We start from the raw sequence: 25638 nt of genomic DNA, 5'->3' as shown, positions 1-25638 counted from the left end.
TGTATGAGCAGAGGCTGGGGCTGATTTGGCGCAAGCTCCCGTTCTGCGTTCGGCATCGGAGGTGCTGTCAGGAGCCGAGCTGGGTGCCGTGGCGGGCAGCTCCCAGTGAACGTGTTGGCCCACGCAGCCGCTGCAGGCTGTGCTTTTGCTGGTTTGGCACAAAGCCCCGCTCGGTCCATATGGACGCAGCCATGGTGGCAAGAAGAGCGAGCAGGTGCTTTCCCAGCCGTGTCTCAGCACAGCAGCCAAGCTTTCTGCGCACGGCCGTAGCGCTCCCGCTGCTCTCGGCAGGCACGGCAGCCTGCGTCCCGCATCAGGTGTCTGCCTGTTAGCCTGGTTTTCCCTCGTCCCCTGCCAAGAGAAAGAGCAAAGCAGAGAAGCTGTGTGGGAGCTGGCAGAAGCTGCCCCCGCTGATGTAGGCTGGCGCGGTGCTGGCCCTGCAGCTGAAGTGTTCCTGGCTCTGGGTCTGACCCGCCCGCACCTTGCTTAGCGTGCGCTTCCCGTTGTGCTGCCAGCTCCGTGCCCCAGCTGCTGCTGCCTCCCTGCTCGCTGCTACCGGCTGCCTGCTTCGAGGCAGGAGGAGATGCTCTCGTGCTGCCACTGAGCATCTGCAGTAGGAAAAGGACGCTGGCATAGTCCACGGGCCTGCAGTGACTGACATCCCGGGTGTCCCCTGGGTGTCCCCTGAAAGTTGTGTGCTGTAACACTTGCCTACTTTGTCTTTGCCCCCCCCCTCCCCCCCCAAGGCTGCCTGAGATGCTCTAGCAAATAGCAGGGCTGTTACTTGGGGATTGCTGCAGGGCTTTATAAGCGAGGCGAGTAACAAACAGCCTTGCTGAGGAAGCTTGTTCCCTATACCATACTCCCTCAGAGACTCAGAAAGTTTTGTTGAGAACTCGCTTGGATGTATTTACGTAAGTAATGTTTGAGCACCCAGACGCTCACTGTTTGAGCCGCAGGAAGAGGTGCTGGGTGCTGAAATGGAAGCCGGGGCTTCTGTCTCCCCGCAGGCAGGCACCGTCAGGTCCGCTCTGGAGCGCGCCGTTGTTTGTGCTGACCTCAGGAGATCCCTGAGCGTGCCCTGAGTGTTGTGTGCTGTGTGGCCCAGCCCCAGAAGGGGATTCCGACATGGCAGGAGAGAGAGGGCGAAGGAGGCCGAGGGCCCTTTTCTCGGGGCCGGCTCCTCTGTGGCCTCTTGCTTGCCGGAGAGAAGGGCTGCCCGCGGGGCACAGGGGGTGCCTTCTAGCTGCCGTCCCGTGCCCTGTCCTGCAGCCCCCTCCTCATGCTATGTGGAACGCCATGGCCAGCAGTGCGGCTGCCATTTTAGAACCTTCGCCGCATCACAGCCGTCACCTTGGTCACTGCTGCCCCGGCACACGCACTCGCCTCTGAGAGCTCTGGCAGCCATGTCAGGAGCAAAGAGAGCGAGGGGCGAAGCTTGCCCAATTTCCAATAGGAAGGGAGAGCTGGGGGCCCCAGAAGCGAAGAGGAGGAGGGGGGCCGCCTTGAAGATCAAGCGGAGGAGGAAGGAAAAGAGAGTGCGTTTCCATCGCGCCTGGACCAGCGCTGTGACCACCTCCGTGGAGCCCATGGAGGTGGATCCACCTCCGGATGAGCCCATGGAGGTGGATCCACCTCCGGATGAGCCCATGGAGGTGGATCCGCCTGCGGCACAGCTGGCCTGGCACCACACCACCGTGCCAGGCCCCGCATCGGCGCCGTCCCACCGCCGCTGGTCCAGGCGCTCGGCTCCCTACCCGCTGCGCGGCCCCCGCCCCCAGCATTAGCTGGGTGGCATTAGTTTCCATCAGCTCCTCCTCTGGAGCCAATTCTGCGGGCCCCCAGCTCCATCTTCACCCTCTTATGTCCCCGTCCCTGTTTTTCTTGTTGATTTTAGTGTTAAGTTTAGTGTTAGTGTTAGGAGTAGGTTATTGTTCATGTTTTAGAGTTAGGCATAGGTTACTCGTAGTCTTTTAGTGTTAGGCATAGGTTCCTGTTCTTGAGTTAGGCATAGGTTAGTTGTAGTCTTTTAGTGTTAGGCATAGGTTCCTGTTCATACTTGACAGTTAGGGGTCGATTGCTGGTGTCAGGTGGAAGTGAGCAGCGCTCACTCGGTAAGCACACGGCTGATTGATCGTGCGAAGACATGAGTGCGAGTGCCGTGAGCACGGAGGCCCAATGGCATCTTGGATGGATTGAATTTGCAGCTTGTGACTTTTGTGTTGCAGACCGTCGAGGAGCAGAGTGTGAGTGGCTGCGACATTGCGTTGGGCCTCAGGAGAACAGTGTGTGACTGTGTCTCGAGCATCCTGCGTGGCCGTTGCCAGGTAGGTGTGCCTTCCTCTGCAGTAAGCAGTGCTTAGGTGTGAGCCCAGCTCATCCCCCTGTCCTGAGCAGATGGGTTTTCTGCGTGCTTTATTGCTGTGCTTGGTGCCGTACGGCACAGCAGCAGCAAGGCCGTGAACACGTACGTAGCCAGGTAGATGCAAATGTGCAAGTGATGGTATGAATACTCTTGTTGTTAGTGTTCATGAGACAGTGGTCGTGCGTGTGTGATCAAGCTCAGGGAGAAGTTGATTCTTGCGTGTTCAGCTGTTGCTGAAATGCAAGTTTGGCGTCCCTGCTTGTGGTTGGGTCGGAAGACCAAAGATATGTTCAGAGCACGTCTGTGAGTCAGGCTGGGAGTTTTTGCTAGCAGGAAGTCACAGCGTCGGAGCGCACGAATGGAATGATGGCTCTCGTTTCCCCCTTGTAGAAAGCAGCCTCCTGGAGAGCAGCAGAGCAGCAGGCTGTCTGCGCTATGGCCGCTGAACTGCATTTCTCGCCCCGTGAGATCCCTGAGCCCACGCTGATGGAGAACGTGCTGCGCTCCGGCCTCTTCTTTGGAGCCGTTTTCCAGCTTGTGTGCGTGCTGGCCATAACCCTGCCAGTTCCCAAGTGCCCAGAGACAGTAAGTAGCGCTCTGTTTGATAGAGGTTGATAGAAATGCTGAGGAAATGGGCTGGGAGGGAAGCAGCTGGAGCCGTGGCCTACGGTAGCGCGCCGCGGCATTGCTGAGAGTGCGGCAGTTTGTTCTGTCCTTCCTTGGGCGTGCGTGCTGTTCCTGGTGGCACGCAAGGAGCCTGGAGGTGCAAGCTCATCTTATGGTGGTGCTGCTGCTGGTGCTGCTGGTGCTGCTGCTTCTGTGGGGTGTGAGTGGCAGGCAGGGCGTCCCCCTGTGCAGGGACTGCCTTGCAGGCAAGGCCTGTAGACTGTAGCTTCCGTGGGATTTTGGGGAACAAGAGAGAGGTGGAGTTTCTGTTGTGCCCTGATGTCGGGAAGGCAGTGTGCAGCAGTGGCACCCAAAGCTGCCCAGTCAGGTGTCTTGAGCTCCCAAAGCGAGCTGTCAGGCAATTGTCAGAAAGTTCCCTGACTGTTTGTGAATTGATTCCTGTAGGACTGGGACGGCTTGGAGTCTAAGACTTGGGAGACGGTGAAGAAACCAAAGGCAAGTGCTGCACAGCTAAGCAAGAAAGCCAAGAAGGAAAGCAAAAAGAAACGGTGAGGGCTTGAGCGCTAAGCCTCAAAGGCCAAAGGAAGCAGCGGGAATGCTTGCTGAGAGGTGCTCCAAAGGCAGCGCACTGTACGTCTGGTTTTGTGGCGTGGCCGTGCTTTCCCTTGCCCGGACATTGGAGAGGAACTGAGGAAGCTGGAAGGGCTTCTGATGCGTGACAAACAAATCGGACTTTGCCTGTGCGGGATTTCATGTGTGGCAAGAGCTGGGGACGCCGCATTCCTTCAGGGTCCTTCAGCTCGATAGCTGTTTCAGAATGTTGATGATGAGGAGAACTTACCGCATGTGGTTGGTCATGAGCGGTATCCAGGCTATTTTATTTTCTGTTGACATATCTACAAAAGGCAACCTAAATCCCTTTGTTTAAAATAAAAGGGAAAGCAACCTTTTACACCTGGTGCTGCCTCTTTCAGTAGCTGGTCCAAACATGCCTGGCTTGGGCTGGCAGTGGCAGGGCGATGAACCGGCCGGCTTCACGTCCCTCCGTGGAGATGGAGCTGCTTTTCCCGCGTTTCCATGTTGGTCTTGCCAAGTGGTGGCCTTTCAGCCAAAGCGTAAGTGCTAGCGAAGCGTGTGAGCATCAGCTTGCTCTGTGAGGCCTGAGAGCAACAAAAGGAGAGGAAGCAGCGCGCGAGGAAGCAAGGTGTCCCTGCACTCAGCCCCTTGAGCTTGTCTCTCCAGCTTGCCTGGTGGCTTTTTCAGCCTTGTGTAGCACTGACTGTTCCTGCTTGCCCTGGGAAGGCCAGCTGCAGCTGCGGGCAGCCGTGGCCTGCACGTCAGGCTCCCGTTGAGCCGCGAGGAGTTCAAGTGCGGGTGGGCTGGTGTGAAGAGCAGCGCTGGGAGTGGGGCAGGAGGAGAGGGCAGCGGGAGGGCTGCAGGTGAGCCGCCTCGGGCCCAGAGCTCAGGCGTGAGCCGGGAGGGCAGCGAGCCGTGCTGCGCTGCTTCAGCTGCAATGGCTTTGAGCGCGTCATGGGCAGCGCAGCGTGTTGAGCGTCTGGGTGCTGCGCGGGCACCTTGCTGAGCCGGAGCCCGAGAGAGGAGAGGAGAGCAGAGGAGAGGCTGCACGTCAAGAGTGTCTGCCTGCCATTTTGGCTTGGCGCGTCGGTGTCTTCCTCCTTCCACGAAGGAGCCTGCACGGTGCACTGGGTCCAGCGTGCTACACGGCACTGCCTTCTGCTGCCTGCCTGCCTGCCCGCCTGCCTGCCTACTGCCCTGTTGGAGGGGAAAGAGCGGATTGCCAGGCTGCGTGCAGCCAAGGAGCTGGCTGCCAAGGAGGGAAACGGAGTATTGAGGCGCGGTTAGTGCGTGTTAGGTTTGGGTGTGGATGCAGCGGGGGCTGAGTCACCTCCATCAGCTGGTGGGGGCTGGGGCCGAGCCCGGTGCGTGGGGCTGCGCTGTGGGCAGGAGGGTTGCGGGACTGGGGCAGTGGTGTGGGTGCAGCACATGGGGTCGTGAGAGGGCGTGCAGCAGGGAGGGCGTTGGGCCCGAGCCGCGCTCGTGTTTGTGGCAGCACAGGGGCTGCAGGGGATGGCAGGAGCGCAGAGCAGAGCGGGGAGAGCCGGGCTGTATGAAGGCCAGGGCATGAAATCTTGCCTTGGCAGCTACGTAGCTGCTGAGCTTTTCCCCCAAGTCTTCAGACTGTGGGGTGATAAGGCTCCGCAGCAAAGGCAGCCGGGCCCTCCTGATACTTGGGGGTTAGGAAAGGGCAAAACAAATGAGTGTCTTTCAAGAGCACAAAGCAGTGAAGCAGAGCACAAGGCATTTATTGCCTGCGTAGGTGATCTTCTCCAGGCATGTCCATTGGAGATGTGCAGACTGAGTGTGGACAGAAAGCAAAGGGAAGGGAGGGGAGAGGAGGGGAAGAAAGTAAGAAATGAAAGGAAAGAGAAAGGGAAATGTGAAGGGGAAGAGAGAAAGAGAGAAGGAAAGGAAGAGAAAAGAGAAGCAAGGCAAAGAAAAGAAAGGCAAAGGAAAGCAAAAGGGGGCAAAGGGAAAAGGCAGAGAAGGAGAAGAAGACAAGTTGCATGCCGCCGGCGCCAGCCGAGGGGAATCCGGCAGCGGACCCCCGCAGCTGCCTCTCCCCCTCCTGCAGGCCCCAGGCCGCCCCCAGGCCGGCCTTAGCAACGTGAGGCCGCAGGCGGTTGGTAGGGCCGGGGCAGGAAGTGCTTCGTGGCGGCGGAGAGCACTTCCGGGGCAGCGCGGCATGGCGGCGCCGGGCCGGTGAGCGGGGCCGGGAGGAGCGGGCTGTGTGCTGGGAGCGGGGTCGGGCCTCGGTGCGGGGGCATGGAGGGGCGCTCGGGGGAGGAGCTGGCGGTGCTGCCGGCACGCAGAGGCGATGCGTGCGGCGCCGGCGAGTGGTGCGGGGTCGGGGGGCAGCTTCCTCTCAGGGAAGGCCGTGCGAGTGCGGAGCTTTGTTGGTGTTTCGGGCGTGTGAAGGAGGAGGCCCCGTAGGGCCTAGTTGTGGCCACAAAGCCCGGGCGGGCAGTGGAGCAAGGCGCCCGGGTGCTGTGTTGGCCGGAGGGCACGGAGCTGGAAGAAGGTTTGTGAAGATGTGCTTCCTGTGGACGTCCGTTGTCGGGACGAGGCAGGGCTGCAGTTGTGTGTGATTGTGTTTGTTGCTTGGGAGAAGTGCTGCCTTAGTAGGCTGGGGAGGATGGAGAGGGAGATTTTCAGACTGGCATCAGTCAGGAGCGCGGCACGTTTCTGCGTGCTTTGCTCATGCTGTTGTGTGGGTCCCCGCGAAGCATGGGTGAGCCAGGGTGGCCCCGTGTGTGTGTGCCAGCATTGTGCGCGGGTTTGGAATGGAGTCAGAGTGATTGTAATGACAATGCAGCTGGCGGTATTTCTGGTAGGGAATGGTTGAATCCCCAGCCGTGAGGCGCAAGAAGAGGCGCTGGATGCTAAGGTGGAAAGCGGAGCTTGTGTGTGCCAGGAGGCAGGCGTGGTGAGGTGCGCTTTGGAGCCTGCTGTTGTTGGCGCTGGGCTCGGGAGGCCCCTGAACATGGCGCTGTGTGCTGCGTGTGCCAGCCCCAAGAGATTCCCGTGTGGAAGAAGGGAGAGGATGAAGGAGGCCGAGGGCCCTTTTCTCGGGGCCGGCTCCTCTGTGGCCTCTTGCTTGCCGGAGAGAAGGGCTGCCCGCTGGGCACAGGGGGTGCCTTCTAGCTGCCGTCCCGTGCCCTGTCCTGCAGCCCCCTCCTCATGCTATGTGGAACGCCATGGCCAGCAGTGCGGCTGCCATTTTAGAACCTTCGCCGCATCACAGCCGTCACCTTGGTCACCGCTGCCCCGGCCAACGCACTCGCCTCTGAGAGCTCTGGCAGCCATGTCAGGAGCAAAGAGAGCGAGGGGCGAAGCTTGCCCAATTTCCAATAGGAAGGGAGAGCTGGGGGCCCCAGAAGCGAAGAGGAGGAGGGGGGCCGCCTTGAAGATCAAGCGGAGGAGGAAGGAAAAGAGAGTGCGTTTCCATCGCGCCTGGACCAGCGCTGTGACCACCTCCGTGGAGCCCATGGAGGTGGATCCACCTCCGGATGAGCCCATGGAGGTGGATCCACCTCCGGATGAGCCCATGGAGGTGGATCCGCCTGCGGCACAGCTGGCCTGGCACCACACCACCGTGCCAGGCCCCGCATCGGCGCCGTCCCACCGCCGCTGGTCCAGGCGCTCGGCTCCCTACCCGCTGCGCGGCCCCCGCCCCCAGCATTAGCTGGGTGGCATTAGTTTCCATCAGCTCCTCCTCTGGAGCCAATTCTGCGGGCCCCCAGCTCCATCTTCACCCTGTTATGTCCCCGTCCCTGTTTTTCTTGTTGATTTTAGTGTTAAGTTTAGTGTTAGTGTTAGGAGTAGGTTATTGTTCATGTTTTAGAGTTAGGCATAGGTTACTCGTAGTCTTTTAGTGTTAGGCATAGGTTCCTGTTCTTGAGTTAGGCATAGCTTACTCGTAGTCTTTTAGTGTTAGGCATAGGTTCCTGTTCTTCTGTTCGAGTTAGGCATAGCTTACTCGTAGTCTTTTAGTGTTAGGCATAGGTTCTTGTTCATACTTGACAGTTAGGGGTCGATTGCTGGTGTCAGGTGGAAGTGAGCAGTGCTCACTCGGTAAGCACACGGCTGATTGATCGTGCGAAGACATGAGTGCGAGTGCCGTGAGCACGGAGGCCCGATGGCATCTTGGATGGATTGAATTTGCAGCTTGTGACTTTTGTGTTGCAGACCGTCGAGGAGCAGAGTGTGAGTGGCTGCGACATTGCGTTGGGCCTCAGGAGAACAGCGTGTGACTGTGTCTCGAGCATCGTGCGTGGCCGTTGCCAGGTAGGTGTGCCTTCCTTTGCAGTAAGCAGTGCTTAGGCGTGAGCCCAGCTCATCCCCCTGTCCTGAGCAGATGGGCTTTCTGCGTGCTTTATTGCTGTGCTTGGTGCCGTCCGGCACAGCAGCAGCAAGGCCGTGAACACGTACGTAGCCAGGTAGATGCAAATGTGCAAGTGATGGTATGAATACTCTTGTTGTTAGTGTTCATGAGACAGTGGTCGTGCGTGTGTGATCAAGCTCAGGGAGAAGTTGATTCTTGCGTGTTCAGCTGTTGCTGAAATGCAAGTTTGGCGTCCCTGCTTGTGGTTGGGTCGGAAGACCAAAGATATGTTCAGAGCACGTCTGTGAGTCAGGCTGGGAGTTTTTGCTAGCAGGAAGTCACAGCGTCGGAGCGCACGAATGGAATGATGGCTCTCGTTTCCCCCTTGTAGAAAGCAGCCTCCTGGAGAGCAGCAGAGCAGCAGGCTGTCTGCGCTATGGCCGCTGAACTGCATTTCTCGCCCCGTGAGATCCCTGAGCCCACGCTGATGGAGAACGTGCTGCGCTCCGGCCTCTTCTTTGGAGCCGTTTTCCAGCTTGTGTGCGTGCTGGCCATAACCCTGCCAGTTCCCAAGTGCCCAGAGACAGTAAGTAGCGCTCTGTTTGATAGAGGTTGATAGAAATGCTGAGGAAATGGGCTGGGAGGGAAGCAGCTGGAGCCGTGGCCTACGGTAGCGCGCCGCGGCATTGCTGAGAGTGCGGCAGTTTGTTCTGTCCTTCCTTGGGCGTGCGTGCTGTTCCTGGTGGCACGCAAGGAGCCTGGAGGTGCAAGCTCATCTTATGGTGGTGCTGCTGCTGGTGCTGCTGGTGCTGCTGCTTCTGTGGGGTGTGAGTGGCAGGCAGGGCGTCCCCCTGTGCAGGGACTGCCTTGCAGGCAAGGCCTGTAGACTGTAGCTTCCGTGGGATTTTGGGGAACAAGAGAGAGGTGGAGTTTCTGTTGTGCCCTGATGTCGGGAAGGCAGTGTGCAGCAGTGGCACCCAAAGCTGCCCAGTCAGGTGTCTTGAGCTCCCAAAGCGAGCTGTCAGGCAATTGTCAGAAAGTTCCCTGACTGTTTGTGAATTGATTCCTGTAGGACTGGGACGGCTTGGAGTCTAAGACTTGGGAGACGGTGAAGAAACCAAAGGCAAGTGCTGCACAGCTAAGCAAGAAAGCCAAGAAGGAAAGCAAAAAGAAACGGTGAGGGCTTGAGCGCTAAGCCTCAAAGGCCAAAGGAAGCAGCGGGAATGCTTGCTGAGAGGTGCTCCAAAGGCAGCGCACTGTACGTCTGGTTTTGTGGCGTGGCCGTGCTTTCCCTTGCCCGGACATTGGAGAGGAACTGAGGAAGCTGGAAGGGCTTCTGATGCGTGACAAACAAATCGGACTTTGCCTGTGCGGGATTTCATGTGTGGCAAGAGCTGGGGACGCCGCATTCCTTCAGGGTCCTTCAGCTCGATAGCTGTTTCAGAATGTTGATGATGAGGAGAACTTACCGCATGTGGTTGGTCATGAGCGGTATCCAGGCTATTTTATTTTCTGTTGACATATCTACAAAAGGCAACCTAAATCCCTTTGTTTAAAATAAAAGGGAAAGCAACCTTTTACACCTGGTGCTGCCTCTTTCAGTAGCTGGTCCAAACATGCCTGGCTTGGGCTGGCAGTGGCAGGGCGATGAACCGGCCGGCTTCACGTCCCTCCGTGGAGATGGAGCTGCTTTTCCCGCGTTTCCATGTTGGTCTTGCCAAGTGGTGGCCTTTCAGCCAAAGCGTAAGTGCTAGCGAAGCGTGTGAGCATCAGCTTGCTCTGTGAGGCCTGAGAGCAACAAAAGGAGAGGAAGCAGCGCGCGAGGAAGCAAGGTGTCCCTGCACTCAGCCCCTTGAGCTTGTCTCTCCAGCTTGCCTGGTGGCTTTTTCAGCCTTGTGTAGCACTGACTGTTCCTGCTTGCCCTGGGAAGGCCAGCTGCAGCTGCGGGCAGCCGTGGCCTGCACGTCAGGCTCCCGTTGAGCCGCGAGGAGTTCAAGTGCGGGTGGGCTGGTGTGAAGAGCAGCGCTGGGAGTGGGGCAGGAGGAGAGGGCAGCGGGAGGGCTGCAGGTGAGCCGCCTCGGGCCCAGAGCTCAGGCGTGAGCCGGGAGGGCAGCGAGCCGTGCTGCGCTGCTTCAGCTGCAATGGCTTTGAGCGCGTCATGGGCAGCGCAGCGTGTTGAGCGTCTGGGTGCTGCGCGGGCACCTTGCTGAGCCGGAGCCCGAGAGAGGAGAGGAGAGCAGAGGAGAGGCTGCACGTCAAGAGTGTCTGCCTGCCATTTTGGCTTGGCGCGTCGGTGTCTTCCTCCTTCCACGAAGGAGCCTGCACGGTGCACTGGGTCCAGCGTGCTACACGGCACTGCCTTCTGCTGCCTGCCTGCCTGCCCGCCTGCCTGCCTACTGCCCTGTTGGAGGGGAAAGAGCGGATTGCCAGGCTGCGTGCAGCCAAGGAGCTGGCTGCCAAGGAGGGAAACGGAGTATTGAGGCGCGGTTAGTGCGTGTTAGGTTTGGGTGTGGATGCAGCGGGGGCTGAGTCACCTCCATCAGCTGGTGGGGGCTGGGGCCGAGCCCGGTGCGTGGGGCTGCGCTGTGGGCAGGAGGGTTGCGGGACTGGGGCAGTGGTGTGGGTGCAGCACATGGGGTCGTGAGAGGGCGTGCAGCAGGGAGGGCGTTGGGCCCGAGCCGCGCTCGTGTTTGTGGCAGCACAGGGGCTGCAGGGGATGGCAGGAGCGCAGAGCAGAGCGGGGAGAGCCGGGCTGTATGAAGGCCAGGGCATGAAATCTTGCCTTGGCAGCTACGTAGCTGCTGAGCTTTTCCCCCAAGTCTTCAGACTGTGGGGTGATAAGGCTCCGCAGCAAAGGCAGCCGGGCCCTCCTGATACTTGGGGGTTAGGAAAGGGCAAAACAAATGAGTGTCTTTCAAGAGCACAAAGCAGTGAAGCAGAGCACAAGGCATTTATTGCCTGCGTAGGTGATCTTCTCCAGGCATGTCCATTGGAGATGTGCAGACTGAGTGTGGACAGAAAGCAAAGGGAAGGGAGGGGAGAGGAGGGGAAGAAAGTAAGAAATGAAAGGAAAGAGAAAGGGAAATGTGAAGGGGAAGAGAGAAAGAGAGAAGGAAAGGAAGAGAAAAGAGAAGCAAGGCAAAGAAAAGAAAGGCAAAGGAAAGCAAAAGGGGGCAAAGGGAAAAGGCAGAGAAGGAGAAGAAGACAAGTTGCATGCCGCCGGCGCCAGCCGAGGGGAATCCGGCAGCGGACCCCCGCAGCTGCCGCTCCCCCTCCTGCAGGCCCCAGGCCGCCCCCAGGCCGGCCTTAGCAACGTGAGGCCGCAGGCGGTTGGTAGGGCCGGGGCAGGAAGTGCTTCGTGGCGGCGGAGAGCACTTCCGGGGCAGCGCGGCATGGCGGCGCCGGGCCGGTGAGCGGGGCCGGGAGGAGCGGGCTGTGTGCTGGGAGCGGGGTCGGGCCTCGGTGCGGGGGCATGGAGGGGCGCTCGGGGGAGGAGCTGGCGGTGCTGCCGGCACGCAGAGGCGATGCGTGCGGCGCCGGCGAGTGGTGCGGGGTCGGGGGGCAGCTTCCTCTCAGGGAAGGCCGTGCGAGTGCGGAGCTTTGTTGGTGTTTCGGGCGTGTGAAGGAGGAGGCCCCGTAGGGCCTAGTTGTGGCCACAAAGCCCGGGCGGGCAGTGGAGCAAGGCGCCCGGGTGCTGTGTTGGCCGGAGGGCACGGAGCTGGAAGAAGGTTTGTGAAGATGTGCTTCCTGTGGACGTCCGTTGTCGGGACGAGGCAGGGCTGCAGTTGTGTGTGATTGTGTTTGTTGCTTGGGAGAAGTGCTGCCTTAGTAGGCTGGGGAGGATGGAGAGGGAGATTTTCAGACTGGCATCAGTCAGGAGCGCGGCACGTTTCTGCGTGCTTTGCTCATGCTGTTGTGTGGGTCCCCGCGAAGCATGGGTGAGCCAGGGTGGCCCCGTGTGTGTGTGCCAGCATTGTGCGCGGGTTTGGAATGGAGTCAGAGTGATTGTAATGACAATGCAGCTGGCGGTATTTCTGGTAGGGAATGGTTGAATCCCCAGCCGTGAGGCGCAAGAAGAGGCGCTGGATGCTAAGGTGGAAAGCGGAGCTTGTGTGTGCCAGGAGGCAGGCGTGGTGAGGTGCGCTTTGGAGCCTGCTGTTGTTGGCGCTGGGCTCGGGAGGCCCCTGAACATGGCGCTGTGTGCTGCGTGTGCCAGCCCCAAGAGATTCCCGTGTGGAAGAAGGGAGAGGATGAAGGAGGCCGAGGGCCCTTTTCTCGGGGCCGGCTCCTCTGTGGCCTCTTGCTTGCCGGAGAGAAGGGCTGCCCGCTGGGCACAGGGGGTGCCTTCTAGCTGCCGTCCCGTGCCCTGTCCTGCAGCCCCCTCCTCATGCTATGTGGAACGCCATGGCCAGCAGTGCGGCTGCCATTTTAGAACCTTCGCCGCATCACAGCCGTCACCTTGGTCACCGCTGCCCCGGCCAACGCACTCGCCTCTGAGAGCTCTGGCAGCCATGTCAGGAGCAAAGAGAGCGAGGGGCGAAGCTTGCCCAATTTCCAATAGGAAGGGAGAGCTGGGGGCCCCAGAAGCGAAGAGGAGGAGGGGGGCCGCCTTGAAGATCAAGCGGAGGAGGAAGGAAAAGAGAGTGCGTTTCCATCGCGCCTGGACCAGCGCTGTGACCACCTCCGTGGAGCCCATGGAGGTGGATCCACCTCCGGATGAGCCCATGGAGGTGGATCCACCTCCGGATGAGCCCATGGAGGTGGATCCGCCTGCGGCACAGCTGGCCTGGCACCACACCACCGTGCCAGGCCCCGCATCGGCGCCGTCCCACCGCCGCTGGTCCAGGCGCTCGGCTCCCTACCCGCTGCGCGGCCCCCGCCCCCAGCATTAGCTGGGTGGCATTAGTTTCCATCAGCTCCTCCTCTGGAGCCAATTCTGCGGGCCCCCAGCTCCATCTTCACCCTGTTATGTCCCCGTCCCTGTTTTTCTTGTTGATTTTAGTGTTAAGTTTAGTGTTAGTGTTAGGAGTAGGTTATTGTTCATGTTTTAGAGTTAGGCATAGGTTACTCGTAGTCTTTTAGTGTTAGGCATAGGTTCCTGTTCTTGAGTTAGGCATAGCTTACTCGTAGTCTTTTAGTGTTAGGCATAGGTTCCTGTTCTTCTGTTCGAGTTAGGCATAGGTTAGTTGTAGTCTTTTAGTGTTAGGCATAGGTTCTTGTTCATACTTGACAGTTAGGGGTCGATTGCTGGTGTCAGGTGGAAGTGAGCAGTGCTCACTCGGTAAGCACACGGCTGATTGATCGTGCGAAGACATGAGTGCGAGTGCCGTGAGCACGGAGGCCCGATGGCATCTTGGATGGATTGAATTTGCAGCTTGTGACTTTTGTGTTGCAGACCGTCGAGGAGCAGAGTGTGAGTGGCTGCGACATTGCGTTGGGCCTCAGGAGAACAGCGTGTGACTGTGTCTCGAGCATCGTGCGTGGCCGTTGCCAGGTAGGTGTGCCTTCCTTTGCAGTAAGCAGTGCTTAGGCGTGAGCCCAGCTCATCCCCCTGTCCTGAGCAGATGGGCTTTCTGCGTGCTTTATTGCTGTGCTTGGTGCCGTACGGCACAGCAGCAGCAAGGCCGTGAACACGTACGTAGCCAGGTAGATGCAAATGTGCAAGTGATGGTATGAATACTCTTGTTGTTAGTGTTCATGAGACAGTGGTCGTGCGTGTGTGATCAAGCTCAGGGAGAAGTTGATTCTTGCGTGTTCAGCTGTTGCTGAAATGCAAGTTTGGCGTCCCTCCTTGTGGTTGGGTCGGAAGACCAAAGATATGTTCAGAGCACGTCTGTGAGTCAGGCTGGGAGTTTTTGCTAGCAGGAAGTCACAGCGTCGGAGCGCACGAATGGAATGATGGCTCTCGTTTCCCCCTTGTAGAAAGCAGCCTCCTGGAGAGCAGCAGAGCAGCAGGCTGTCTGCGCTATGGCCGCTGAACTGCATTTCTCGCCCCGTGAGATCCCTGAGCCCACGCTGATGGAGAACGTGCTGCGCTCCGGCCTCTTCTTTGGAGCCGTTTTCCAGCTTGTGTGCGTGCTGGCCATAACCCTGCCAGTTCCCAAGTGCCCAGAGACAGTAAGTAGCGCTCTGTTTGATAGAGGTTGATAGAAATGCTGAGGAAATGGGCTGGGAGGGAAGCAGCTGGAGCCGTGGCCTACGGTAGCGCGCCGCGGCATTGCTGAGAGTGCGGCAGTTTGTTCTGTCCTTCCTTGGGCGTGCGTGCTGTTCCTGGTGGCACGCAAGGAGCCTGGAGGTGCAAGCTCATCTTATGGTGGTGCTGCTGCTGGTGCTGCTGGTGCTGCTGCTTCTGTGGGGTGTGAGTGGCAGGCAGGGCGTCCCCCTGTGCAGGGACTGCCTTGCAGGCAAGGCCTGTAGACTGTAGCTTCCGTGGGATTTTGGGGAACAAGAGAGAGGTGGAGTTTCTGTTGTGCCCTGATGTCGGGAAGGCAGTGTGCAGCAGTGGCACCCAAAGCTGCCCAGTCAGGTGTCTTGAGCTCCCAAAGCGAGCTGTCAGGCAATTGTCAGAAAGTTCCCTGACTGTTTGTGAATTGATTCCTGTAGGACTGGGACGGCTTGGAGTCTAAGACTTGGGAGACGGTGAAGAAACCAAAGGCAAGTGCTGCACAGCTAAGCAAGAAAGCCAAGAAGGAAAGCAAAAAGAAACGGTGAGGGCTTGAGCGCTAAGCCTCAAAGGCCAAAGGAAGCAGCGGGAATGCTTGCTGAGAGGTGCTCCAAAGGCAGCGCACTGTACGTCTGGTTTTGTGGCGTGGCCGTGCTTTCCCTTGCCCGGACATTGGAGAGGAACTGAGGAAGCTGGAAGGGCTTCTGATGCGTGACAAACAAATCGGACTTTGCCTGTGCGGGATTTCATGTGTGGCAAGAGCTGGGGACGCCGCATTCCTTCAGGGTCCTTCAGCTCGATAGCTGTTTCAGAATGTTGATGATGAGGAGAACTTACCGCATGTGGTTGGTCATGAGCGGTATCCAGGCTATTTTATTTTCTGTTGACATATCTACAAAAGGCAACCTAAATCCCTTTGTTTAAAATAAAAGGGAAAGCAACCTTTTACACCTGGTGCTGCCTCTTTCAGTAGCTGGTCCAAACATGCCTGGCTTGGGCTGGCAGTGGCAGGGCGATGAACCGGCCGGCTTCACGTCCCTCCGTGGAGATGGAGCTGCTTTTCCCGCGTTTCCATGTTGGTCTTGCCAAGTGGTGGCCTTTCAGCCAAAGCGTAAGTGCTAGCGAAGCGTGTGAGCATCAGCTTGCTCTGTGAGGCCTGAGAGCAACAAAAGGAGAGGAAGCAGCGCGCGAGGAAGCAAGGTGTCCCTGCACTCAGCCCCTTGAGCTTGTCTCTCCAGCTTGCCTGGTGGCTTTTTCAGCCTTGTGTAGCACTGACTGTTCCTGCTTGCCCTGGGAAGGCCAGCTGCAGCTGCGGGCAGCCGTGGCCTGCACGTCAGGCTCCCGTTGAGCCGCGAGGAGTTCAAGTGCGGGTGGGCTGGTGTGAAGAGCAGCGCTGGGAGTGGGGCAGGAGGAGAGGGCAGCGGGAGGGCTGCAGGTGAGCCGCCTCGGGCCCAGAGCTCAGGCGTGAGCCGGGAGGGCAGCGAGCCGTGCTGCGCTGCTTCAGCTGCAATGGCTTTGAGCGCGTCATGGGCAGCGCAGCGTGTTGAGCGTCTGGGTGCTGCGCGGGCACCTTGCTGAGCCGGAGCCCGAGAGAGGAGAGGAGAGCAGAGGAGAGGCTGCACGTCAAGAGTGTCTGCCTGCCATTTTGGCTTGGCGCGTCGGTGTCTTCCTCCTTCCACGAAGGAGCCTGCACGGTGCACTGGGTCCAGCGTGCTACACGGCACTGCCTTCTGCTGCCTGCCTGCCTGCCCGCCTGCCTGCCTACTGCCCTGCTGGAGGGGAAAGAGCGGATTGTCGGGCTGCGTGCAGCCAAGGAGCTGGCTGCCAAGGAGGGAAACGGAGTATTGAGGCGCGGTTAGTGCGTGTTAGGTTTGGGTGTGGATGCAGCGGGGGCTGAGTCACCTCCATCAGCTGGTGGGGGCTGGGGCCGAGCCCGGTGCGTGGGGCTGCGCTGTGGGCAGGAGGGTTGCGGGACTGGGGCAGTGGTGTGGGTGCAGCACATGGGGTCGTGAGAGGGCGTGCAGCAGGGAGGGCGTTGGGCCCGAGCCGCGCTCGTGTTTGTGGCAGCACAGGGGCTGCAGGGGATGGCAGGAGCGCAGAGCAGAGCGGGGAGAGCCGGGCTGTATGAAGGCCAGGGCATGAAATCTTGCCTTGGCAGCTACGTAGCTGCTGAGCTTTTCCCCCAAGTCTTCAGACTGTGGGGTGATAAGGCTCCGCAGCAAAGGCAGCCGGGCCCTCCTGATACTTGGGGGTTAGGAAAGGGCAAAACAAATGAGTGTCTTTCAAGAGCACAAAGCAGTGAAGCAGAGCACAAGGCATTTATTGCCTGCGTAGGTGATCTTCTCCAGGCATGTCCATTGGAGATGTGCAGACTGAGTGTGGACAGAAAGCAAAGGGAAGGGAGGGGAGAGGAGGGGAAGAAAGTAAGAAATGAAAGGAAAGAGAAAGGGAAATGTGAAGGGGAAGAGAGAAAGAGAGAAGGAAAGGAAGAGAAAAGAGAAGCAAGGCAAAGAAAAGAAAGGCAAAGGAAAGCAAAAGGGGGCAAAGGGAAAAGGCAGAGAAGGAGAAGAAGACAAGTTGCATGCCGCCGGCGCCAGCCGAGGGGAATCCGGCAGCGGACCCCCGCAGCTGCCTCTCCCCCTCCTGCAGGCCCCAGGCCGCCCCCAGGCCGGCCTTAGCAACGTGAGGCCGCAGGCGGTTGGTAGGGCCGGGGCAGGAAGTGCTTCGTGGCGGCGGAGAGCACTTCCGGGGCAGCGCGGCATGGCGGCGCCGGGCCGGTGAGCGGGGCCGGGAGGAGCGGGCTGTGTGCTGGGAGCGGGGTCGGGCCTCGGTGCGGGGGCATGGAGGGGCGCTCGGGGGAGGAGCTGGCGGTGCTGCCGGCACGCAGAGGCGATGCGTGCGGCGCCGGCGAGTGGTGCGGGGTCGGGGGGCAGCTTCCTCTCAGGGAAGGCCGTGCGAGTGCGGAGCTTTGTTGGTGTTTCGGGCGTGTGAAGGAGGAGGCCCCGTAGGGCCTAGTTGTGGCCACAAAGCCCGGGCGGGCAGTGGAGCAAGGCGCCCGGGTGCTGTGTTGGCCGGAGGGCACGGAGCTGGAAGAAGGTTTGTGAAGATGTGCTTCCTGTGGACGTCCGTTGTCGGGACGAGGCAGGGCTGCAGTTGTGTGTGATTGTGTTTGTTGCTTGGGAGAAGTGCTGCCTTAGTAGGCTGGGGAGGATGGAGAGGGAGATTTTCAGACTGGCATCAGTCAGGAGCGCGGCACGTTTCTGCGTGCTTTGCTCATGCTGTTGTGTGGGTCCCCGCGAAGCATGGGTGAGCCAGGGTGGCCCCGTGTGTGTGTGCCAGCATTGTGCGCGGGTTTGGAATGGAGTCAGAGTGATTGTAATGACAATGCAGCTGGCGGTATTTCTGGTAGGGAATGGTTGAATCCCCAGCCGTGAGGCGCAAGAAGAGGCGCTGGATGCTAAGGTGGAAAGCGGAGCTTGTGTGTGCCAGGAGGCAGGCGTGGTGAGGTGCGCTTTGGAGCCTGCTGTTGTTGGCGCTGGGCTCGGGAGGCCCCTGAACATGGCGCTGTGTGCTGCGTGTGCCAGCCCCAAGAGATTCCCGTGTGGAAGAAGGGAGAGGATGAAGGAGGCCGAGGGCCCTTTTCTCGGGGCCGGCTCCTCTGTGGCCTCTTGCTTGCCGGAGAGAAGGGCTGCCCGCTGGGCACAGGGGGTGCCTTCTAGCTGCCGTCCCGTGCCCTGTCCTGCAGCCCCCTCCTCATGCTATGTGGAACGCCATGGCCAGCAGTGCGGCTGCCATTTTAGAACCTTCGCCGCATCACAGCCGTCACCTTGGTCACCGCTGCCCCGGCCAACGCACTCGCCTCTGAGAGCTCTGGCAGCCATGTCAGGAGCAAAGAGAGCGAGGGGCGAAGCTTGCCCAATTTCCAATAGGAAGGGAGAGCTGGGGGCCCCAGAAGCGAAGAGGAGGAGGGGGGCCGCCTTGAAGATCAAGCGGAGGAGGAAGGAAAAGAGAGTGCGTTTCCATCGCGCCTGGACCAGCGCTGTGACCACCTCCGTGGAGCCCATGGAGGTGGATCCACCTCCGGATGAGCCCATGGAGGTGGATCCACCTCCGGATGAGCCCATGGAGGTGGATCCGCCTGCGGCACAGCTGGCCTGGCACCACACCACCGTGCCAGGCCCCGCATCGGCGCCGTCCCACCGCCGCTGGTCCAGGCGCTCGGCTCCCTACCCGCTGCGCGGCCCCCGCCCCCAGCATTAGCTGGGTGGCATTAGTTTCCATCAGCTCCTCCTCTGGAGCCAATTCTGCGGGCCCCCAGCTCCATCTTCACCCTGTTATGTCCCCGTCCCTGTTTTTCTTGTTGATTTTAGTGTTAAGTTTAGTGTTAGTGTTAGGAGTAGGTTATTGTTCATGTTTTAGAGTTAGGCATAGGTTACTCGTAGTCTTTTAGTGTTAGGCATAGGTTCCTGTTCTTGAGTTAGGCATAGCTTACTCGTAGTCTTTTAGTGTTAGGCATAGGTTCCTGTTCTTCTGTTCGAGTTAGGCATAGGTTAGTTGTAGTCTTTTAGTGTTAGGCATAGGTTCTTGTTCATACTTGACAGTTAGGGGTCGATTGCTGGTGTCAGGTGGAAGTGAGCAGTGCTCACTCGGTAAGCACACGGCTGATTGATCGTGCGAAGACATGAGTGCGAGTGCCGTGAGCACGGAGGCCCGATGGCATCTTGGATGGATTGAATTTGCAGCTTGTGACTTTTGTGTTGCAGACCGTCGAGGAGCAGAGTGTGAGTGGCTGCGACATTGCGTTGGGCCTCAGGAGAACAGCGTGTGACTGTGTCTCGAGCATCCTGCGTGGCCGTTGCCAGGTAGGTGTGCCTTCCTTTGCAGTAAGCAGTGCTTAGGCGTGAGCCCAGCTCATCCCCCTGTCCTGAGCAGATGGGCTTTCTGCGTGCTTTATTGCTGTGCTTGGTGCCGTCCGGCACAGCAGCAGCAAGGCCGTGAACACGTACGTAGCCAGGTAGATGCAAATGTGCAAGTGATGGTATGAATACTCTTGTTGTTAGTGTTCATGAGACAGTGGTCGTGCGTGTGTGATCAAGCTCAGGGAGAAGTTGATTCTTGCGTGTTCAGCTGTTGCTGAAATGCAAGTTTGGCGTCCCTCCTTGTGGTTGGGTCGGAAGACCAAAGATATGTTCAGAGCATGTCTGTGAGTCAGGCTGGGAGTTTTTGCTAGCAGGAAGTCACAGCGTCGGAGCGCACGAATGGAATGATGGCTCTCGTTTCCCCCTTGTAGAAAGCAGCCTCCTGGAGAGCAGCAGAGCAGCAGGCTGTCTGCGCTATGGCCGCTGAACTGCATTTCTCACCCCGTGAGATCCCTGAGCCCGCGCTGATGGAGAACGTGCTGCGCTCCGGCCTCTTCTTTGGAGCCGTTTTCCAGCTTGTGTGCGTGCTGGCCATAACCCTGCCAGTTCCCAAGTGCCCAGAGACAGTAAGTAGCGCTCTGTTTGATAGAGGTTGATAGAAATGCTGAGGAAATGGGCTGGGAGGGAAGCAGCTGGAGCCGTGGCCTACGGTAGCGTGCCGCGGCATTGCTGAGAGTGCGGCAGTTTGTTCTGTCCTTCCTTGGGCGTGCGTGCTGTTCCTGGTGGCACGCAAGGAGCCTGGAGGTGCAAGCTCATCTTATGGTGGTGCTGCTGCTGGTGCTGCTGTTGCTGCTGCTTCTGTGGGGTGTGAGTGGCAGGCAGGGCGTCCCCCTGTGCAGGGACTGCCTTGCAGGCAAGGCCTGTAGACTGTAGCTTCCGTGGGATTTTGGGGAACAAGAGAGAGGTGGAGTTTCTGTTGTGCCCTGATGTCGGGAAGGCAGTGTGCAGCAGTGGCACCCAAAGCTGCCCAGTCAGGTGTCTTGAGCTCCCAAAGCGAGCTGTCAGGCAATTGTCAGAAAGTTCCCTGACTGTTTGTGAATTGATTCCTGTAGGACTGGGACGGCTTGGAGTCTAAGACTTGGGAGACGGTGAAGAAACCAAAGGCAAGTGCTGCACAGCTAAGCAAGAAAGCCAAGAAGGAAAGCAAAAAGAAACGGTGAGGGCTTGAGCGCTAAGCCTCAAAGGCCAAAGGAAGCAGCGGGAATGCTTGCTGAGAGGTGCTCCAAAGGCAGCGCACTGTACGTCTGGTTTTGTGGCGTGGCCGTGCTTTCCCTTGCCCGGACATTGGAGAGGAACTGAGGAAGCTGGAAGGGCTTCTGATGCGTGACAAACAAATCGGACTTTGCCTGTGCGGGATTTCATGTGTGGCAAGAGCTGGGGACGCCGCATTCCTTCAGGGTCCTTCAGCTCGATAGCTGTTTCAGAATGTTGATGATGAGGAGAACTTACCGCATGTGGTTGGTCATGAGCGGTATCCAGGCTATTTTATTTTCTGTTGACATATCTACAAAAGGCAACCTAAATCCCTTTGTTTAAAATAAAAGGGAAAGCAACCTTTTACACCTGGTGCTGCCTCTTTCAGTAGCTGGTCCAAACATGCCTGGCTTGGGCTGGCAGTGGCAGGGCGATGAACCGGCCGGCTTCACGTCCCTCCGTGGAGATGGAGCTGCTTTTCCCGCGTTTCCATGTTGGTCTTGCCAAGTGGTGGCCTTTCAGCCAAAGCGTAAGTGCTAGCGAAGCGTGTGAGCATCAGCTTGCTCTGTGAGGCCTGAGAGCAACAAAAGGAGAGGAAGCAGCGCGCGAGGAAGCAAGGTGTCCCTGCACTCAGCCCCTTGAGCTTGTCTCTCCAGCTTGCCTGGTGGCTTTTTCAGCCTTGTGTAGCACTGACTGTTCCTGCTTGCCCTGGGAAGGCCAGCTGCAGCTGCGGGCAGCCGTGGCCTGCACGTCAGGCTCCCGTTGAGCCGCGAGGAGTTCAAGTGCGGGTGGGCTGGTGTGAAGAGCAGCGCTGGGAGTGGGGCAGGAGGAGAGGGCAGCGGGAGGGCTGCAGGTGAGCCGCCTCGGGCCCAGAGCTCAGGCGTGAGCCGGGAGGGCAGCGAGCCGTGCTGCGCTGCTTCAGCTGCAATGGCTTTGAGCGCGTCATGGGCAGCGCAGCGTGTTGAGCGTCTGGGTGCTGCGCGGGCACCTTGCTGAGCCGGAGCCCGAGAGAGGAGAGGAGAGCAGAGGAGAGGCTGCACGTCAAGAGTGTCTGCCTGCCATTTTGGCTTGGCGCGTCGGTGTCTTCCTCCTTCCACGAAGGAGCCTGCACGGTGCACTGGGTCCAGCGTGCTACACGGCACTGCCTTCTGCTGCCTGCCTGCCTGCCCGCCTGCCTGCCTACTGCCCTGCTGGAGGGGAAAGAGCGGATTGCCAGGCTGCGTGCAGCCAAGGAGCTGGCTGCCAAGGAGGGAAACGGAGTATTGAGGCGCGGTTAGTGCGTGTTAGGTTTGGGTGTGGATGCAGCAGGGGCTGAGTCACCTCCATCAGCTGGTGGGGGCTGGGGCCGAGCCCGGTGCGTGGGGCTGCGCTGTGGGCAGGAGGGTTGCGGGACTGGGGCAGTGGTGTGGGTGCAGCACATGGGGTCGTGAGAGGGCGTGCAGCAGGGAGGGCGTTGGGCCCGAGCCGCGCTCGTGTTTGTGGCAGCACAGGGGCTGCAGGGGATGGCAGGAGCGCAGAGCAGAGCGGGGAGAGCCGGGCTGTATGAAGGCCAGGGCATGAAATCTTGCCTTGGCAGCTACGTAGCTGCTGAGCTTTTCCCCCAAGTCTTCAGACTGTGGGGTGATAAGGCTCCGCAGCAAAGGCAGCCGGGCCCTCCTGATACTTGGGGGTTAGGAAAGGGCAAAACAAATGAGTGTCTTTCAAGAGCACAAAGCAGTGAAGCAGAGCACAAGGCATTTATTGCCTGCGTAGGTGATCTTCTCCAGGCATGTCCATTGGAGATGTGCAGACTGAGTGTGGACAGAAAGCAAAGGGAAGGGAGGGGAGAGGAGGGGAAGAAAGTAAGAAATGAAAGGAAAGAGAAAGGGAAATGTGAAGGGGAAGAGAGAAAGAGAGAAGGAAAGGAAGAGAAAAGAGAAGCAAGGCAAAGAAAAGAAAGGCAAAGGAAAGCAAAAGGGGGCAAAGGGAAAAGGCAGAGAAGGAGAAGAAGACAAGTTGCATGCCGCCGGCGCCAGCCGAGGGGAATCCGGCAGCGGACCCCCGCAGCTGCCTCTCCCCCTCCTGCAGGCCCCAGGCCGCCCCCAGGCCGGCCTTAGCAACGTGAGGCCGCAGGCGGTTGGTAGGGCCGGGGCAGGAAGTGCTTCGTGGCGGCGGAGAGCACTTCCGGGGCAGCGCGGCATGGCGGCGCCGGGCCGGTGAGCGGGGCCGGGAGGAGCGGGCTGTGTGCTGGGAGCGGGGTCGGGCCTCGGTGCGGGGGCATGGAGGGGCGCTCGGGGGAGGAGCTGGCGGTGCTGCCGGCACGCAGAGGCGATGCGTGCGGCGCCGGCGAGTGGTGCGGGGTCGGGGGGCAGCTTCCTCTCAGGGAAGGCCGTGCGAGTGCGGAGCTTTGTTGGTGTTTCGGGCGTGTGAAGGAGGAGGCCCCGTAGGGCCTAGTTGTGGCCACAAAGCCCGGGCGGGCAGTGGAGCAAGGCGCCCGGGTGCTGTGTTGGCCGGAGGGCACGGAGCTGGAAGAAGGTTTGTGAAGATGTGCTTCCTGTGGACGTCCGTTGTCGGGACGAGGCAGGGCTGCAGTTGTGTGTGATTGTGTTTGTTGCTTGGGAGAAGTGCTGCCTTAGTAGGCTGGGGAGGATGGAGAGGGAGATTTTCAGACTGGCATCAGTCAGGAGCGCGGCACGTTTCTGCGTGCTTTGCTCATGCTGTTGTGTGGGTCCCCGCGAAGCATGGGTGAGCCAGGGTGGCCCCGTGTGTGTGTGCCAGCATTGTGCGCGGGTTTGGAATGGAGTCAGAGTGATTGTAATGACAATGCAGCTGGCGGTATTTCTGGTAGGGAATGGTTGAATCCGCAGCCGTGAGGCGCAAGAAGAGGCGCTGGATGCTAAGGTGGAAAGCGGAGCTTGTGTGTGCCAGGAGGCAGGCGTGGTGAGGTGCGCTTTGGAGCCTGCTGTTGTTGGCGCTGGGCTCGGGAGGCCCCTGAACATGGCGCTGTGTGCTGCGTGTGCCAGCCCCAAGAGATTCCCGTGTGGAAGAAGGGAGAGGATGAAGGAGGCCGAGGGCCCTTTTCTCGGGGCCGGCTCCTCTGTGGCCTCTTGCTTGCCGGAGAGAAGGGCTGCCCGCTGGGCACAGGGGGTGCCTTCTAGCTGCCGTCCCGTGCCCTGTCCTGCAGCCCCCTCCTCATGCTATGTGGAACGCCATGGCCAGCAGTGCGGCTGCCATTTTAGAACCTTCGCCGCATCACAGCCGTCACCTTGGTCACTGCTGCCCCGGCACACGCACTCGCCTCTGAGAGCTCTGGCAGCCATGTCAGGAGCAAAGAGAGCGAGGGGCGAAGCTTGCCCAATTTCCAATAGGAAGGGAGAGCTGGGGGCCCCAGAAGCGAAGAGGAGGAGGGGGGCCGCCTTGAAGATCAAGCGGAGGAGGAAGGAAAAGAGAGTGCGTTTCCATCGCGCCTGGACCAGCGCTGTGACCACCTCCGTGGAGCCCATGGAGGTGGATCCACCTCCGGATGAGCCCATGGAGGTGGATCCACCTCCGGATGAGCCCATGGAGGTGGATCCGCCTGCGGCACAGCTGGCCTGGCACCACACCACCGTGCCAGGCCCCGCATCGGCGCCGTCCCACCGCCGCTGGTCCAGGCGCTCGGCTCCCTACCCGCTGCGCGGCCCCCGCCCCCAGCATTAGCTGGGTGGCATTAGTTTCCATCAGCTCCTCCTCTGGAGCCAATTCTGCGGGCCCCCAGCTCCATCTTCACCCTGTTATGTCCCCGTCCCTGTTTTTCTTGTTGATTTTAGTGTTAAGTTTAGTGTTAGTGTTAGGAGTAGGTTATTGTTCATGTTTTAGAGTTAGGCATAGGTTACTCGTAGTCTTTTAGTGTTAGGCATAGGTTCCTGTTCTTGAGTTAGGCATAGCTTACTCGTAGTCTTTTAGTGTTAGGCATAGGTTCCTGTTCTTCTGTTCGAGTTAGGCATAGGTTAGTTGTAGTCTTTTAGTGTTAGGCATAGGTTCTTGTTCATACTTGACAGTTAGGGGTCGATTGCTGGTGTCAGGTGGAAGTGAGCAGTGCTCACTCGGTAAGCACACGGCTGATTGATCGTGCGAAGACATGAGTGCGAGTGCCGTGAGCACGGAGGCCCGATGGCATCTTGGATGGATTGAATTTGCAGCTTGTGACTTTTGTGTTGCAGACCGTCGAGGAGCAGAGTGTGAGTGGCTGCGACATTGCGTTGGGCCTCAGGAGAACAGTGTGTGACTGTGTCTCGAGCATCGTGCGTGGCCGTTGCCAGGTAGGTGTGCCTTCCTTTGCAGTAAGCAGTGCTTAGGCATGAGCCCAGCTCATCCCCCTGTCCTGAGCAGATGGGCTTTCTGCGTGCTTTATTGCTGTGCTTGGTGCCGTACGGCACAGCAGCAGCAAGGCCGTGAACACGTACGTAGCCAGGTAGATGCAAATGTGCAAGTGATGGTATGAATACTCTTGTTGTTAGTGTTCATGAGACAGTGGTCGTGCGTGTGTGATCAAGCTCAGGGAGAAGTTGATTCTTGCGTGTTCAGCTGTTGCTGAAATGCAAGTTTGGCGTCCCTCCTTGTGGTTGGGTCGGAAGACCAAAGATATGTTCAGAGCACGTCTGTGAGTCAGGCTGGGAGTTTTTGCTAGCAGGAAGTCACAGCGTCGGAGCGCACGAATGGAATGATGGCTCTCGTTTCCCCCTTGTAGAAAGCAGCCTCCTGGAGAGCAGCAGAGCAGCAGGCTGTCTGCGCTATGGCCGCTGAACTGCATTTCTCACCCCGTGAGATCCCTGAGCCCACGCTGATGGAGAACGTGCTGCGCTCCGGCCTCTTCTTTGGAGCCGTTTTCCAGCTTGTGTGCGTGCTGGCCATAACCCTGCCAGTTCCCAAGTGCCCAGAGACAGTAAGTAGCGCTCTGTTTGATAGAGGTTGATAGAAATGCTGAGGAAATGGGCTGGGAGGGAAGCAGCTGGAGCCGTGGCCTACGGTAGCGTGCCGCGGCATTGCTGAGAGTGCGGCAGTTTGTTCTGTCCTTCCTTGGGCGTGCGTGCTGTTCCTGGTGGCACGCAAGGAGCCTGGAGGTGCAAGCTCATCTTATGGTGGTGCTGCTGCTGGTGCTGCTGGTGCTGCTGCTTCTGTGGGGTGTGAGTGGCAGGCAGGGCGTCCCCCTGTGCAGGGACTGCCTTGCAGGCAAGGCCTGTAGACTGTAGCTTCCGTGGGATTTTGGGGAACAAGAGAGAGGTGGAGTTTCTGTTGTGCCCTGATGTCGGGAAGGCAGTGTGCAGCAGTGGCACCCAAAGCTGCCCAGTCAGGTGTCTTGAGCTCCCAAAGCGAGCTGTCAGGCAATTGTCAGAAAGTTCCCTGACTGTTTGTGAATTGATTCCTGTAGGACTGGGACGGCTTGGAGTCTAAGACTTGGGAGACGGTGAAGAAACCAAAGGCAAGTGCTGCACAGCTAAGCAAGAAA

General features: G+C 59.1%; 2 protein-coding genes and 1 long non-coding RNA gene across 9 annotated transcripts; all 3 read left to right on the top strand.

Moving 5' to 3' along the window:
- Nucleotides 1-1992: 1992 nt before the first annotated feature.
- Nucleotides 1993-20514, top strand: LOC125686190 (uncharacterized). Of its 6 annotated transcripts, none has more exons than XM_048929915.1 (7): nt 1993-2327; nt 2756-2950; nt 7760-7858; nt 13818-14012; nt 18822-18920; nt 19349-19543; nt 20030-20514. In XM_048929915.1, the coding sequence occupies exons 2-7, from the start codon at nt 2801-2803 to the stop codon at nt 20135-20137; spliced, it is 846 nt and encodes a 281-aa protein (XP_048785872.1). In that variant the 5' UTR covers nt 1993-2327; nt 2756-2800; the 3' UTR covers nt 20138-20514. The 6 variants fall into 6 exon arrangements, with proteins under 6 accessions (XP_048785872.1, XP_048785876.1, XP_048785877.1 ...); XM_048929917.1 differs by lacking the exons at nt 1993-2327; nt 7760-7858 and adding exons at nt 3437-3540; nt 13291-13389 and having other exon boundaries at nt 2836-2950; nt 20030-20511; XM_048929919.1 differs by lacking the exons at nt 13818-14012; nt 18822-18920; nt 19349-19543; nt 20030-20514 and adding exons at nt 8287-8481; nt 14499-14983 and having other exon boundaries at nt 2002-2327.
- LOC125686192 (uncharacterized) lies at nt 5819-13284 on the top strand. 2 transcript variants are annotated; one of them, XM_048929921.1, is made up of 2 exons: nt 5819-7458; nt 7515-7577. In XM_048929921.1, exon 1 carries the CDS (start codon nt 6555-6557, stop codon nt 7254-7256), a length of 702 nt encoding a protein of 233 aa, XP_048785878.1. In that variant the 5' UTR covers nt 5819-6554; the 3' UTR covers nt 7257-7458; nt 7515-7577. The 2 variants fall into 2 exon arrangements, with proteins under 2 accessions (XP_048785878.1, XP_048785879.1); XM_048929922.1 differs by lacking the exon at nt 7515-7577 and adding an exon at nt 13077-13284 and having other exon boundaries at nt 6418-7514.
- A 1752-nt stretch (nt 20515-22266) lies between the features above and the next one.
- LOC125686193 (uncharacterized) lies at nt 22267-24990 on the top strand. The gene is made up of 3 exons (XR_007373708.1): nt 22267-22366; nt 24353-24451; nt 24880-24990. It is a non-coding gene; the product is annotated as an uncharacterized LOC125686193 (long non-coding RNA).
- Nucleotides 24991-25638: the final 648 nt, after the last annotated feature.

This window comes from Lagopus muta, chromosome 32, assembly GCF_023343835.1.
Source record: "Lagopus muta isolate bLagMut1 chromosome 32, bLagMut1 primary, whole genome shotgun sequence".
Lineage (NCBI taxonomy): Eukaryota > Metazoa > Chordata > Aves > Galliformes > Phasianidae > Lagopus > Lagopus muta.
The sequence above is the reverse complement of the archived record's forward strand: the minus strand, read 5'-3'. Positions and strand labels throughout refer to the sequence as shown.

What these genes read in the sequence shown, in the direction of transcription:
- LOC125686190 (XM_048929915.1), top strand. Translation starts at nt 2,801, where the DNA reads ATGGCCGCTGAACTGCATTTCTCGCCCCGTGAGATCCCTGAGCCCACG. An exon ending in TTCCCAAGTGCCCAGAGACA is followed by an intron (nt 14,013 to 18,821) that starts GTAAGTAGCGCT and finishes TTTGTGTTGCAG; the next exon opens with ACCGTCGAGGAGCAGAGTGT. An exon ending in TCCTGCGTGGCCGTTGCCAG is followed by an intron (nt 18,921 to 19,348) that starts GTAGGTGTGCCT and finishes TCCCCCTTGTAG; the next exon opens with AAAGCAGCCTCCTGGAGAGC.
- LOC125686192 (XM_048929922.1), top strand. Translation starts at nt 6,555, where the DNA reads ATGGCGCTGTGTGCTGCGTGTGCCAGCCCCAAGAGATTCCCGTGTGGA.